Below are 16,726 nucleotides of genomic sequence, written 5' to 3' on the forward strand. Positions count from 1 at the left end.
GACAGATGATGAAATGCTAAGAGAAATCAGGGAAGCTAACCAATTTGGCAGTGCAATAATAATGGGAGATTTCAATTACCCCAATATTGACTGGGTAAATGTAACATCAGGACTTGCTAGAGACAAAGTTCCTGGATGTAATAAATGACTGCTTCATGAACCACTGAGAGAGGGAGCTATTTTAGATTTAATTCTTAGTGGTACGCAGGATTTGGTGAGAGAGGTAATGGTGGTGGGGCCACTTGGCAACAGTGATCATAACATGATCAAATTTAAACTAATAACTGGAAGGGGGACAATAAGTAAATCTACATCTCTAACACTAAGTTTACAAAAAGGAAACACTGATAAAATGTGAAAATATAAAAAAACTGAAAGGTGCAGCTGCAAAGCTTAAAAGTGCACAACAGGCATGGACACTGTATTTTTAAATAATCTTAGATGCATGGTCCAGATGTATTCCATGCTTTAAGAAAGGTGGAAGGAAGGCAAAATGATTACCGACATGGTTAAAAGGTGAGGTGAAAGAGGCTATTTTAGCCAAAAACACATCCTTCAAAAATTGGAAGAAGGATCCATCTGAAGAAAATAGGATAAAGCATAAGGATTGTCAAGTTAAGTGTAAAACATTGATAAGACAGGCGAAGAGAGAATTTGAAATGAAGTTGGCCGTATACGCAAAAAAAATCATAATAAAAACTTAAAAAAATATATCCGAAGCAAGAAACCTGTGAGGGAGTCTGTTAGACCATTATATAACGAGGGGGGTTAGAGGGGCTCTTAGGGAAGATAAGGCCATTGCAGAAAGACTAAATGAATTCTTGCTTACGTGTTTACTAATGAGGGTGCTGGGGAGACACCAGTTTCGGAGATGGTTTTCAAGGGTGATGAGTCAGATGAACTGAATCAAATCACTGTGAACCTGGAAGATGTAGTAGGCCAGATTGACAAACTAAAGAGTAGCAAATCACCTAGACCAGATGGCATGTATCCTAGGGTACTGAAGGAACTTAAAAATGAAATTTCTGATTTTTAGTTAAAATTTGTAACCTATTATTAAAATCATCCAGTGTACCTGAAGACTGGAGGGTGGCCAATGTAACCCCAATATTTAAAAAGGGCTCCAGAGATGACCGGGAAACTATAGAATAGTAAGCTTGACTTCAGTGCTGGGAAAAATAGTGTAAACTATTCTCAAGATCAAAATCGTAGAGAATATAGAAAGACATGGTTTAATGAACAAAGTCAACATGTATTTACCCAAGAGAAGTCTTGCCTAGAAATCTGCTTCATTTTTTACAATGGGTTAATAAACATGTGGATAAAGGTGAACCGGTAGATGTAGTGTATTTGGATTTTCAAAAGACTTTTGATAAAGTCCCTCATGAGAGGCTTCTAAGAAAACTAAAAAGTATTGGGACAGGGGGCGATGTCCTTTCGTGGATTACAAACTGGTTAAAAAATAGGAAACAGAGTAGAATTAAATGGTCAATTTTCTCAGTGGAAAAGGGTAAACAATGTTGTGCCTCAGGGGTCTGTACTTGGACTGGTGCTTTTCAATATATTTATAAATGATCTGGAAAGGAATACAATGAGTGAGGTTATCAAATTTGTGGATGATACAAAATTACTCAGAGTAGTTAAACCACAAGTGGATTGTAATATATTACAGGAGGACCTTGCAGGACTTGAAGATTGGGCATCCAAATGGCAGATGAAATTTAATGTGGACAAGTGCAAGGTGTTGCATATAGGGAAAAATAACCATTGCTGTAGTTATACGATGTTAGGTTCCATATTAGGAGCTACCACCCAGGAAAAAGATCTAGGCATCATAATGGATAATACTTTAAAATCGTCGGTTCAGTGTGCTGCAGCAGTCAAAAAAGCAAATAGAATGATAGGAATTATTAGGAAGGGAATGGTTAATAGAACGGAAAATGTCATAATGCCTCTGTATCGCTCCATGGTGAGACCACACCTTGAATACTGTGTACAATTCTGGTCGCCTCATCTCAAAAAAGATATAGTTGCGATGGAGAAGGTACAGATAAGGGCAACCAAAATGATAAAGGGGATGGAACAGCTTCCCTATGAGGAAAGGCTGAAGAGGTTAGGGCTGTTCAGCTTGGAGAAGAGACGGTTGAAGGGGGATATGATAGAGGTCTTTAAGATCATGAGAGGTCTTGAAGGAGTAGATGTGACTTGGTTATTTTCACTTTCGAATAATAGAAGGACTAGGGGGCATTCCATGAAGTTAGCAAGTAACACATTTAAGACTAATCGGAGAAAATTATTTTTCACTCAACGTACAATAAAGCTCTGGAATTTGTTGCCAGAGGATGTGGTTAGTGCAGGTAGTGTAGCTGGGTTCAAAAAAGGTTTGGATAAGTTCTTGGAGGAGAAGTCCATTAATGGCTATTAATCAATTTTACTTAGGGAATAGCCACTGCTATTAATCGCATCAGTAGCATGGGATCTTCTTAGCGTTTGAGTAATTGCCAGGTTCTTGTGGCCTGGTTTGGCCTCTGTTAGAAACAGGATGCTGGGCTTGATGGACCCTTGGTCTGACCAGCATGGCAATTTCTTATGTTCTTAAGTTCTCTTAAGAAGGCCACCTTGAAAGATTTAACTCTGAAGATGGTGTTTTAGGTGGCTATCTGTTCAGCTCGGAGGGTATCTGAGACTGAAGCCCTCTTTTGTAGGGAACCTTTCTTACTAATTTCTGATTCCAGGGTCTCACTCAGGATGGTTTCGCCTTTTCTTTCAAAGGTTAAGAACATAAGAACATAAGAAATTGCCATGCTGGGTCAGACCAAGGGTCCATCAAGCCCAGCATCCTGTTTCCAACAGAGGCCAAAACCAGGCCACAAGAACCTGGCAATTACTCAAACGCTAAGAAGATCCCATGCTACTGATGCAATTAATAGCAGTGGCTATTCCCTAAGTAAAATTGATTAATAGCCATTAATGGACTTCTTCTCCAAGAACTTATCCAAACCTTTTTTGAACCCAGCTACACCTACCTGCACTAACCACATCCTCTGGCAACAAATTCCAGAGCTTTATTGTGCGTTGAGTGAAAAAGAATTTTCTCCGATTAGTCTTAAATGTGCTACTTGCTAACTTCATGGAATGCCCCCTAGTCCTTCTATTATTCGAAAGTGAAAATAACCAAGTCACATCTACTCCTTCAAGACCTCTCATGATCTTAAAGACCTCTATCATATCCCCCCCTCAACCGTCTCTTCTCCAAGCTGAACAGCCCTAACCTCTTCAGCCTTTCCTCAAAGGGAAGCTGTTCCATCCCCTTTATCATTTTGGTTGCCCTTATCTGTACCTTCTCCATCGCAACTATATCTTTTTTGAGATGAGGCGACCAGAATTGTACACAGTATTCAAGGTGTGGTCTCACCATGGAGCGATACAGAGGCATTATGACATTTTCCGTTCTATTAACCATTCCCTTCCTAATAATTCCTATCATTCTATTTGCTTTTTTGACTGCTGCAGCACACTGAACCGACGATTTTAAAGTATTATCCATTATGATGCCTAGATCTTTTTCCTGGGTGGTAGCTCCTAATATGGAACCTAACATCGTATAACTACAGCAATGGTTATTTTTCCCTATATGCAACACCTTGCACTTGTCCACATTAAATTTCATCTGCCATTTGGATGCCCAATCTTCAAGTCCTGAAAGGTCCTCCTGTAATGTATCACAGTCTGCTTGTGATTTAACTATTCTGAATAATTTTGTATCATCTGCAAATTTGATAACCTCACTTGTCATATTCCTTTCCAGATCATTTATATATATATTGAAAAGCACCGGTCCAAGTACAGATCCCTGAGGCACTCCACTGTTTACCCTTTTCCACTGAGAAAATTGACCATTTAATCCTACTCTCTGTTTCCTGTCTTTTAACCAGCTTGTAATCCACGAAAGGACATTGCCTCCTATCCCATGACTTTTTAATTTTCGTAGAAGCCTCTCATGAGGGACTTTGTCAAATGCCTTCTGAAAATCCAAATACACTACCATCTACCGGTTCACCTTTATCCACATGTTTATTAACCCATTCAAAAAATATGAAGCAGATTTGTTAGGCAAGACTTCCCTTGGGTAAATCCCTATTGACTATGTTCCATTAAATCATGTCTTTCTATATGCTCTACAGTTTTGATCTTGAGAATGGTTTCCAGTATTTGTCCTGGCACTGAAGTCAGGCTCACTGTTCTATAGTTACCCGGATCACCCTTGGAACCTTTTTTAAATATTGGGGTTACATTGGCCACCCTCCAGTCTTCAGGTACAATGGATGATTTTAAGGACAGGTTACAAATTTTAACTAATAGATCAGAAATTTCATTTTTGAGTTCCTTCAGAACCCTAGGATGCATACCATCCGGTACAGGTGATTTGTTACTCTTTAGTTCGTCAATCTGGTCTACTATATCTTCCAGGTTCACAGTGATTTCGTTCAGTTCGTCTGACTCATCACCCCTGAAATCCATCTCCGGAACTGGTATCTCCCCAACATCCTCATTAGTAAACACGGAGGCAAAGAATTAATTTAGTCTTTCTGCAATGGCCTTATCTTCCCTAAGAGCCCCTTTAACCCCTCTGTCATCTAATGGTCCAACCGACTCCCTCACAGGTTTCTTGCTTTGGATATATTTTAAAAAGTTTTTATTATGAGACTTTGCTTCTATGGCCAATTTCATTTCAAATTCTCTCTTTGCCTGTCTTATCAATGTTTTACACTTAGCTTGACAATGCTTATGTTTTATCCTATTTTCTTCAGATGGATCCTTCTTCCAATTTTTGAAGGATGTTTTTTTGGCTAAAATAGCCTCTTTCACCTCACCTTTTAACCATGACGGTAATCGTTTTGCTTTCCTTCCACCTTTCTTAATGCGTGGAATACATATGGACTGCGCCTCTAGGATTGTATTTTTAAACAATGTCCATGCCTGTTGAACACTTTTAACCTTTGCAGCTGCACCTTTCAGTTTTTTTCTATTTTCCTCATTTTATCAAAGTTTCCCTTTTTAAAATTTAGTGTTAGAGCTGTAGATTTACTTATTGTCCCCCTTCCAGTTATTAGTTTAAATTTGATCATGTTATGATCAATGTTGCCAAGTGGCCCCACCACCTTTACTTCTCTCACCAAATCCTGCGTTCCACTAAGAATTAAATCTAAAATAGCTCCCTCTCTTGTTGGTTCCTGAACCAATTGCTCCATGAAGCAATCATTTATTACATCCAAGAACTTTATGTCTCTAGCAAGTCCTGATGTTACATTTACCCAGTCAATATTGGGGAAATTGAAATCTCCCATTATTACTGCACTGCCAAATTGGTTTGCTTCCCTCATTTCTCTTAGCATTTCATCATCTGTCTGACCATTTTGTCCAGGTGGACAGTAGTATACTCCTATCACTATACTCTTACCCAACACACAGGGGATTTCTACCCATATAGATTCTACTGAGCATTTACTCTCTTGTATGATCTTTATCCTGTTGGACTCTATACCCTCCCGGACATAAAGTGCCACACCCCCACCAAGTTGATCCTCCCTATCATTGCGATATAATTTGTACCCTGATATAGCACTGTCCCATTGGTTATACTCCTTCCACCAAGTCTCTGTGATGCCAATTATGTCAATCTCATCATTTGCTGCTATACACTCTAACTCTCCCCATCTTACTTCTTAGACTTCTGGCATTGGCATACAGACATTTCAAAGTGTGGTTTTTGTTTGTTTTAACAACCTGCTTTTCAGTTGTTTGGGATAATTTGGAACTCATTAGCTTTGGTGATTTTTTACATATAGGCATATGAACTATGTTTGCATTTAATGGAACCTCTCTGTTGGGATGCCCTAACTCTCTTGTCTTAACTTTCCACTTAAATCAGTCAGTGGAACTTCTGGCCTTTTCAAATTTCGAGCTGGAAGCCTCTCACACTAGGGAATTGAGGCATCTGGATGTCTGGACAGTTCTCTTGCGTTACCTCAACATCACTAATGCCTTTCAAGTCTCAGATCATCTTTTTGTTCTATGGATTGGCACCAAGAAAGGTCAGAAAGCGTCAAAAGTGACCATTGCTTGTTGGTTGAAAGCGGCCATTACTTCCGCTTATATTTGTTGCGGACAGCCTGTCCCAGATGGGTTGAAAGCACATTCGCTCCGGTCGCAGGCTGCTTCTTGGGCAGAATGCCAGTTAGTCTCACCACAAAAAAATTGCAGAGCGGCGACCTGGAAGTCTCTGCATACTTTTGCCAGGTACTACCGTTTGGACATCCAGACATCGGACGTCAAATGTTTCAGCAGCAGTGTCATCCGAGCGAGAGTCAGGATCCCACACCAGATAGGGAAGCTTTGGTACATCCTAGCAGTCTGGACTGATCCAGGTATGTACAGGGAAAGGAAAATTGTTTACCTGCTAATTTTCATTCTTGTAGTAGCACGGATCAGTCCAGACGCCCCCCCCCCATTGGGGGGGGGGGGGGGGGAACGACCAGTATTTTTTTTGGAGATTCCACTCGTTCTCTAACAGCATTTTCTTTCTGATTTTCTGGACGCTGAAGGTTACTTCCCGGTTTTCACATGAACATACTTATGATCGTATTCTTCTTGTCTGCACATTATTTAATCACATATTTCTGCTTTGGTAATATTAATACTGAAGAAATGCAGATGGATCACTAGATTAAGAAGGGGTGCTCTTGAAGTTTTTCTCTGTCTCCATCTGCTGGAAGGGAGGCAAAACCCAGCAGTCTGGACTGACCCGTGGTATTACAGGAATGAATTAGCAGGTAAGAACCAAATTCTCCTGTGTGTTTTGTCTGATCACTCATGTTTTCTTAAAATGTTACACATCTTAAATTCTGCCAGGGATATGTAACCTTATGAGCATAACTGTATAGAGAAGGAGCTGATCTGTTGTGACAGGTTTGTGGGTGTCTCTACCCTCTCCCCCTTTAACATTTGGAAGACAGGCTAGTGGGGCTTTGAGTGCTCCCTGGCTCTTCCTTTGGCCATATGAGTTCCTCTTCATGTCTGCCCTGCCTTCTTCATGGAAGCTAGTGTGCCACTTAACATTTTGTTAAAATAGGTCTGCCTTGGGCTTGAAATGGCTGGGAAACACTAGATTAGGGATTGCTTCCTGTTGCCTGGGTCATCTTGCCAGCTCGATAAGCAGGCCAGTGAATTTTCAAAATCCTGCACAAAGATATGCAGAAATATGCATAGAATGGCAGATAAAGATCATAGGGTCTATCCAGTCTACACAATTTCATTCCTGGGCAATGCCATAGATCCTAGTTGATCTCTAGCCCTAACCACAGGCTTCCCTGCAACTAAGGTTCCTCTGTGCTTATCACAAGCTCTCTAATACCACTACAGTTTTTGGTTTTTTTTTTGTCTCCAGCACTTCCACTAGGTGGCCCTTCCATGCATCCACCATCATTTCTGTGATGAAATATTTTCTGATATTGTTCCGGAGTCCGCCTCCTTGGAGTCTCATACTGTGACCTCTTATTCCAGGGCATTCTTTCCTCTGAAAATAAGGTTTCACTTCTTGTGCACTATTTATACCTTTGAGATACTTAAATTTATTTGAAGGTGTGCTACAGAAAGAGATATCTCCATCTCCTCAAGGGAAAGGACAAGAAATGATGGTCTACAGAATTTGTTTTTTGTTTTTTTTTTACATAATATAATTAGTCTTAAGAGTCCAAACCAGTGATTGTGAACTCCAGACCTCAACTGCCAAAAACAGGCCAGGTTTTCAGGATATCCACAATGAATATGCATGAGATAGATTTGCATACAATGGAGGCAGTGCATGCAAATCTCTCTCATGCATATTCGTTGTAGATATCCTGAAAAACTGGTCTGCTTGTGGCACTTGAAGACTGGAGTTCGCCATCACTGGTCCAAACGCTACTCCAAGATAAACTGTTTGGATTTCAGTTATCAGCCTTAAAAAAAATTAGTCCATACTTTCCAGAATTCCATTAGTTTTAAACGGCACCTTGTAACTGAATAAGCAATCTTTTCCATATTTTACATCCTCTGTACTTCTGAATAAATCATGTTGGCGATTCTTTCCTTTTAAAATAATTTTTGCTGACCAAGCAAAGGACTGCTACTAGCATTATACATCCATACTAGATCTATTTCCATGCATACCCATTATGTACTAGATTTAATATTGTAAACTTTCAATGCAAAAACCTTTCATATGAAATGAATACCAATTCCATTCCCTACAAATACATGTTACATAATTAGGAGTTAAACAGCAAACCAATAAATGGGTGATTTTTAGTGCATCACAATTTTTACAAAGAATAATGCACTTCAAAGTTGCTCTATAAAATACCTACAAGTAAATGAATAAAAAAACCCCCATAACTTAACATTTTATGATGGATACTTATCTTACTCTGGTAACCGACTGACCCCAACCCACAACCAGGATTGTCAGCTAAAACTGATAGCAGTGCTAGAGTGCCAGATTGCTTCTTCCCCAAAAAAGATCTTGCCTGTGATCCTGAATAGAAGTCAACCAATTTTGGAGACTCCCAAGACAGTGAGAAGATGACAACTGTTGACCATCTGTTTCTGTTCTGGATCAAGCTCTATATGCATCAAATTTCTGGTGAGAGTTGCCTAAAGCCTTTTTCAAGGGAAATGACGCTTTAGAATGAGGAGTCATGAGAAGAGGTTGAAAGGGGGTAGACTCAGGAGTAATCTTAGGAAATACTTCTTTAAAGAGAAGGTAGTGGATGTGTGGACTGGCTTCCCAGTGGAGGTGGTGGAGACAAAAACAGCATCTGAATTCAAGAAAGCATGGGATAAATACAAGGGATGTCTACGGAAGTGATGAGAATTATAATGTTAAATTAATTGGACAGATGGGCAGACTGGATGGCCCATAAAGTCTTTTTCTGCCATCGTGTTTCTATATTGTTTGGGTTAGTTACACACAGGTATTCAAGTGTTTAGTTCTCTAGTCAAAAGAGGAATTCAACATCTCATGTCAGCTGTGGGGAAACTCCGGTCCTCAAGAGCTGCACACTGGTTTTCAGGATATCCCTAATTAATAAGCATGCAACAGCTTTGCATACAACTGAGGCAATGTATGCACAAGTCTATCACATGCATATTCATTAGGGATATCCTGAAAACCTGATTGGTGTGCATTACTGAAGGACTGGAGATTCCCCACCCCACTATGTGTCATCTGAAATACTAGTGAGGTACTGCTCTACTTTCAAATGGGAAAGAAGTGAGAGAACAAGCACAAGAACACACAAGCAAAAAGCAACACTGAAAGATATGAAAAACAAACTTCAACGGCCCAAATCATCAAGCCCTTGTTTGGTGACACAGTCTTACCTGATGAAGGAATAACCCTTTTCTGGGAAAACTCGTATTTCCATAATTTGTCCAAACAGTGAAAACGTTTGTCGCATAAGCTGATCTGAAAGATAATGCAATTTCTTAGAAAAGAAGAAATTACTACTTACCTAATAATTTCCTTTCCTCTAAAGAAGGCAGGCCAATCTACATCAGTGGGTTATGCACTCAACAGCAGATGGAGACAGAGTAAAACTGACTTGCTGAAGTCACTGACATATAGCCCTGCCCCAACATCAGCCTGCCAATATCTCTAGAACGCTCCCAACCAATCAGGAAGCACTGAGCTCAGCATAAAGTTAATATCTTAGGGGCTGGTTATTTCACTTACCAGTCCTTCAAAAGAATCAAAAGAAATAACACTCTGCATCATCATCATTTAAAGGACAACCTAAAAGCAAATAGGCAGCCTAGGGTGGGTTGTGGATTGGCCTACCTCCTTAGAGAAAAGGAAATTTTCAGATAAATAGTAATTTCTTTTTCCTCTGTACTCAGGCATGCCAATCCACACCCCTGGAATGCGCCAAAGCTACTCCTGAAAAAGGTGGGAGGCTGCCTGCAGTCCCATCAACATCGCATGTGCGAAAGCAGTGTCCTCCTGAGCCCTAAAGTCCAAGCGGTAATGTCTGTGGAAGGTATGTAAAGATGACCATGTCACTGCTTAGCAGATCTCAACAGGAGGCAACAACCAAATCTCTGCTTATGAGACTGCCTGAGCTCTAGTAGGCACCTTGACCTGTCTATTTAATGGTATATCTGTATCCACAGACAGCCGTGATGACTTCCTTCACTCAATGGGCTATCTTCACCCATGTCGCCAAATCCCCTTATTTACCTCCACCATGGAGCACAAACAGATGATCAGTCTTCTTCAAGGAGCTACTAAACTTCAAGTACCGCACCAAAGGTTGCTTGACATCCAAGGATTGCAACAAACTTTAATCCTGCTCATCTCTATCGCTCTATCACGCTCAGCGGCGAGTCGGTAAACGGCCACATTCCACGCGCGCCGAAGGGGTACGCCGAAGGGGCACTCCCCTTTGTGCACCCCTTCGTGCAATCCTTTGTGCTACGCTTATTTTAATTCCCTTAAGTTTTCCTTTGTTAATTAACCTTTTTCATAGTGTTTAGTAATCCTTTGTTTATTAAATATGTTCAATGTATTTGACTTAGGAAACCTATTTTCCTGCACACTCTGTTTTTAATGTAAACCGGTATGATTTGTATCTTAGGCTGAAACAACTGGGATCTTCTGAAGGGACAAGACTTTTGTGTAGCAGCTCCTCTATATGGAGGAAACATATGGGAATCCCTGGAACAACCTCTCGCCCCAAAAAAACATGATTCTGCTTTCCTGTGCTCTGGCAATCAAGGAATCCTGGATTCGCCCCAACAATTCACCATCTTCTCCAACTCACTTCCCTTAAAGGGTTACCTTGTGAAACTGGACTTGGAAATAGTGTCTGCTAACCAGTTTCACAGTCATAACTGGGGTCTAACTGCTATCATGGAAGCTACCCCTCTAGCAGCCATCTGTGCCAAGTCACAGCTTGCATCAGCTAAAAACGCGGTTCCCAGTTTATATCTGACCTGCTACTGGACCCTGCTCCTTGGGTCTCCTGAGAGAGAAACGCAACAAGCCCAAGCCACCACACAACAGCAAGAAGTAATTTTCAAAAGCCTGTTTAAGGATGGCCTCAATTCTCCTATCCTGAGCATCTTTTAGAGCTGCCCCTCCTTCAACCAGTATGGTGGTTCACTTAACAACAGCACACACCAAGGTATCAACCTTCGGGAATCGCAACTGTTCCCTTGCCTTCAAATCCAAAAGGCAAAAACATGCCTCCAGGGAATTCCACCCAAAATCAATTAACTCTTGAATTGGCATCAGTGGGGGAACAGGACACTTTTTATAAAGGGACCAATATGGGATCTTTCTTTTGTAAGCCTGTGCCACCCCTGTCTACTCCTAGCTTCTTCAGGGTCTAAGTCAACAAACTTGACAACTCAACTTTGTGAAAAAAAAAAATGGAGTGGAAGTCAGGTGGAATTTCTCCCTCTTTCAGAGGTGAGAAAGCCAAGTCCCCATTGGAATCATTCACGTGTCAAGATCCACATCCCCCTGAACATCTCCAGAAGCAGGCTCACTGCGCACCTGCCCGACATAGATAGCAAGAAGGAGGCCAGAGAATGAGACCCTTTCTTAGCGTGTTGGTTCTCCACTGGACGCCCCTGCAGAAAAGCCTGCAAACCCTGGAAAAATTCCATCCTGGAGGAGGAGGATGGATCCATACCAGGGCCTACTGGCCCAAACATGTTACTTTCCAACCCCTCCCCAGAGGAAGCCATCGATAACAAGGGGGAAGGGGAACCATCCGCCGTGTCGCCTCCTGTGCCTCTCCACTCCAGATCCACCACAGACCAATAGGAGATCCCAATGTCTGCAAAATCTGTAGTGTGAAAATCTCCTTGAGTGTCTAAACAGCGCCAAAACAGGCTCAGAGAGAGCAATGGCTGAATCATCCTTATATAGCAAGCCATACAAATAGCAAGGCACTTGGACTTTTTGTCCCCATCATTCTTCTTTTAACTCAGCTTTACACAATCTGCGGCACACACAACAACTGCACCAGGGGTGTACCATGCAAATATGCGTTTGAATCTAGGCCGTGGCTTTATGCGCACAATTACCCATGCACATGCATGACCACATCAAGACAGTGCCGCATGGCGAAAATGCTCACACGTCTGAGCGCGTGGGGAAAAAGCCACCACTGCAGCCTACTATGCAGCTGACTTAACTGAGCCTGAGATGCAGGGCCTAGCAAAAGCTGCTCAACCCGCTGACCTGTGCCGCCTCCACTTTTCACTAACTCCCCAGAGAAGTTTATTTTTATTTTATTTATTTAAAAACTCTTCTATACTGTCGTCAAGTTGGAGAACCATCACAACGGTTTACATATAGGCACGATAACAATTATGAGTGGTATAGCTTACAACTTGAACATGTGCCATCATAGTACGGTAACAATAAAGTGAGAGGGAAAAGGGAAACGCCGAGTGTAAAAGGGAAATGCCGAGTGTAAAAGGGAAACGCCGAGTGTAAAAGAGACCCGGTAAGGAGAAAAGCAAGTTTGCTTACCGTAAACAGTGTTTCCGTAGATAGCAAGATGAATTAGCCATGCTGTCTGGGAAGCGTTGCGACCCGAAGTAGGCGGAGTCTCCTCAGCTAGTGGCAGAGCTTTGACTCTGTGCGGGTGCACGGTGGTGTTCTCGCGCGGTTCCCTCTCCTCTTCAGTTTCTTTGTAGCCAAGCGAGAGGTAAGGTATGTTAGTGTGTCCTGTAGGTGACTGTCTAGGGAGGAAGGAGGGAACGCATGGCTAATTCATCCTACCTACAGAAACACCGTTTACGGTAAGCAAACTTGCTTTTTCCCGTCGATAGCAGGGCTGAATTAGCCATGATGTCTGGGAGTCCCAAGCTCCCCGGTTGTGTCCCTGTGTAATGTTTTTGAAGGTTTGGACAGCAACCCTTGAAGAAGTAGACAGTCTCATAGCTTTCGTGTAGTTAAGACTGCTGTGCCTAGTGCTGCATCAGAGGTCGTTTGTTGTTGAAGGGAACAGTGAGATGTGAAGGTATGAATGGAGGACCATGTTGCTACCTTACAGATATCTAGTAGTTGAACATTGTTCAAGTGGGCAACTGATGCTGCTGTGGTGTGTATCTGATGTGCCTTAGGCTTAATTTCACGTTTGATGGAAAGTTCATTGTAGCAAAATAGAATGCACTGTGATAACCAACTGGCTATAGTCCTTTTCAAAATGGGTTGGCCCGGATCATTGGGGTTAAAGGAAAGGAATAGTTGAGAGTGCCTAGAAGTGGACTGAGTCCTTTGTTTGTAGTAGGCTAGAGCTCTTTTACAGTCTAGAGTAGGTAGAAGTTTCTCTCGGTCATTGGCATGTGGTTTTGGCATAAAAATGGAAAGAGTGATGGTTTGATTGAGATGAAAAAAGGAAACCACCTTAGGGAGAAAGGTAGGGTGATGTCGCTTTATCATGGTAAAACTCTAGATAAGGTGAGTAGTGAACCAATGCCTGGAGTTCACTGACCCTCCGTGCTGATGTAATGGCTCTAGAAAAACTGCTTTCCATGTCACATATTTCATGTGGCTGGTGTCTATTGGTTCAAAGGGTGGTAGCATGAGCTGTTCCAAAACTACGTTGAGATCCCATGGTACCGGTAGGTTTGGTCACCGGCGGGCGAAGTCGTAACATGCCTTTCATGAATCTAGATATTAGTGGATGATTTGATATAGGCAGATCGTTATGCTGGTCATGAAACGCTGCTATAGCACTAATGTGTACTCTAACCGAAGTGGTAGCTAAATCCACTTCGTACAGGGTGTGTAGATACTGTAGTAATTGAGAGGCAGTAGCAGAAAAAGGATTTATGTTCCTAGGATTGCACCAGGTTAGATAGCAATGCCATTTGCCTGTATAGTTACGTCTGGTGGAAGGTTTCCTGGATGCGATAAGGATGTCTTCCACTTGTATGGGTAAATTAAGGTGATTCAATACTTGCCGTTCAATCTCTATGCTGTGAGATGAAGTGATTGATTCATTGGGTGAAGAAGAGAGCCCACTTCTTGCATTAGAAAATGTGGATGGTTTTGAAGCAGTATTGGTGGGCATATGGAAAGACGCCTTGGATACGCATACCATGGCTGCCTTGTCCATGCTGGGGCGATGAGTATCATGTCCGCCACATCCTGTATGCACTTCTGAACTGTCCGAGAAATTAGTGGAATGGGAGGATAAGCATACATCGAGCCTGTCGGTCCATGGAATGAGGAAGGCATCTGGGGCGAACCGTATGCTGCTGGGATAAATGGAGCAGAATGTTCGAACTTGTCTGTTGCTTTCTGTGGCAAAGAGACCTATTGACGGAAAACCCCATTGTTGAAAAATTTTTTCCGCTACCTCTGGATTCAGGGTCCACTCGTGTGGATGAAACACTCGCTTAGACGATCTGCTGTTATATTGCCTAGACCCGGAAGGTAAGTGGCTTGGAGTGAGATTTGGAACTTGAGAGTCCAGTGAAGTATCCGAAGTGCTTCCCAACACAGTATCCAAGAACTGGACCCTCCTTCTTTGTTTATGTAAAACATTGCCACTTGGTTGTCGGTATACACCATGAGGTTTGAGTGTTGGATCTGAATGGAGAAGGTTTGAAGTGCTTTCCAGATCGCTCGAAGCTCTAAGAGATTGATCTGGTACATCGATTCTTGAGGAGTCCAGAGACCTTGTGTTTTCAGGTCGCCTAAGTGTGCCCCCCAACCCTTCCTGGACGCGTCCGTAGTGAGCATGAGCTGATGTGGAGGTAGACGGAAAGGGGCTCCCGTTGCTAGATTGGAAGGAGAGAGCCACCAGCGAATGTCCTCCTTCATTGTGTTGGTAATGTGAATCTTGGAGCTGAGTGGTTGTAGAAACTGAGACCACTGCGTCTTTAGCCCCCACTGTAAGCGGCGCATGTGAAGCCTAGTGTGGGGAACTACGTAGATGGCTGCCGCCACATGTCCCAGCAGTTGAAGGATTTGGCGTGCGGGTGCTTGAGTTCTGTTGATTAGGCTGTGCGCTAAGGTCAAAAGGGTGTGCATCTTGTCTGATGGAAGATAGGCCCTCTCTTCTATCGTATTGATGAGAGCACCTATAAACTGAAGTATCTGTGTAGGTTGGAGTTGGGATTTTTTGAAGTTGAGCAGGAATCCCAGCGTTTGAAGGCAATTGATCGTGCATAACGTATGCGCCTTGAGAGTGGACGGATTGGAAGCCACTATTAACCAATCGTCCAGATAAGGAAATATTTGGATTGAAAGTTGTCTGAGATGAGCCACCACTACTGCTAGACATTTTGTGAATACCCTAGGGGCTGAAGACAGACCAAAGGGGAGTACCTTGTATTGGTAGTGTGAACTCTGAACTTGAAAACAGAGGTACTGCCAAGAGGAAGGGTGAATTGGTATATGGGAATAAGCATCCTTCAGGTCGATGGAACATAGCCAATCGTGGGGTTGTATCAGAGGTAGGATATTTTTGAGAGAGGTCATTTTGAATTTCTCTTTCTGAATGTGTTGATTCAGGAGGCGGAGATCCAGTATAGGACGAAGGCCTCCCGATTTCTTTGGAATAAGAAAATATGGGGAATAAAAACCCTGATTCTGATGTTGAAGAGGGATTGTTTGAATAGAATTCTGAAGTAAGAGGTTGGATAACTCTGCATGAAGGGATGATGAATGAGTGGGTGTATCTCGTTTTGGAGACAGGTGAGGAAGGGGTGGAATGCTTTTGAAATTTAGATGGTAACCTTCCTTGATGATGTTGATCACCCATTTGTCTGAAGTGATCGAATTCCAATTGTTTAGGAAAAATTGGAGACGATCTCCTATGAAGTCTGGAGGGGTTGGTGGCTGGATTGTACTCAAAAAGATGACTGTTTTTGCTGTGGTGCTGGTGTTTGCTTTTGTTGTCTTTGCTGTCTGGGCCTTCCCCTTGCCACCGTTTGAGGTGTAGATCTGGGGGGAGCATATGGCTGTGGTCTATACTGAGAATAAGGTCTGGAATATGACCGTGGGTAATACAGACGACGGTAAGGTTGATAAAATCTCTGCTGAGGCTTGTGTGATTCTGAGGGGAAGGTAAGAGATTGTACGGCTGCACTTTGTTATTTCAAACGGGAGACTGTGTCTGTGAATTGATCACCAAAAAGATGGTCTCCCACGCATGGAATGTCTGCCAGTTTTTCATGGACATCAGTGCGAATACTGCTTGCCTTGAGCCAAGCAAGACACCTGGCAGCTATGGCCGAAGCAGAGGCTCGTGTAGACGACTCAAACAATTCATAAACGGATCTGAGTAAATGTCTAAGCCCTTCTTCTAAATCCAAAAACGGTTGTGGAAGGGTATTATCCTCTGAAATACAAAGTGGGCGCAGTTTTTGAAGAGTCTCGAAGAGGTATTGAGTAGTGTAAAACTGATGGTGTTGAATTCTAATGTCAACATGGAGGAATGATAAACTTTCTTTGCGAAGTTGTCCAAACATTTATGTTCTCTATTTGGTGAGGCGTTGGAATGCAGTTTTGAGCGTTTTGCCTTTGCAAGAGCTGACTCCACTACCACCGAATGATGAGGAAGTTGAGGAGATTCGTAGATTGAAGAGTTGCGAATCTTATATTTAATGTCAATCTTCCTGGAAGTTGCGGTCGTGGAAAAGGTTTTCCAATTTT

The 16,726-nt window shown here is 42.3% G+C and overlaps 1 protein-coding gene across 2 annotated transcripts in view; it reads right to left on the bottom strand.

The window, feature by feature from the left end:
- Nucleotides 1-16,726, bottom strand: part of TIAL1 (TIA1 cytotoxic granule associated RNA binding protein like 1) — a 347,709-nt gene that overhangs the window by 98,731 nt on the left and 232,252 nt on the right. For both annotated transcript variants that reach the window (XR_003857944.1, XM_029610520.1), the window contains exon 9: nt 9,424-9,508. Coding sequence is in view for 1 of the 2 variants with exons in the window: in XM_029610520.1 (XP_029466380.1) it covers nt 9,424-9,508 (85 nt within the window). In the remaining variant the exon portion in view is untranslated. The remainder of the gene's footprint in view (nt 1-9,423; nt 9,509-16,726) is intronic.

The sequence above is a fragment of the Rhinatrema bivittatum genome, chromosome 7 (assembly GCF_901001135.1).
Source record: "Rhinatrema bivittatum chromosome 7, aRhiBiv1.1, whole genome shotgun sequence".
NCBI classification, from domain to species: Eukaryota; Metazoa; Chordata; class Amphibia; order Gymnophiona; family Rhinatrematidae; genus Rhinatrema; species Rhinatrema bivittatum.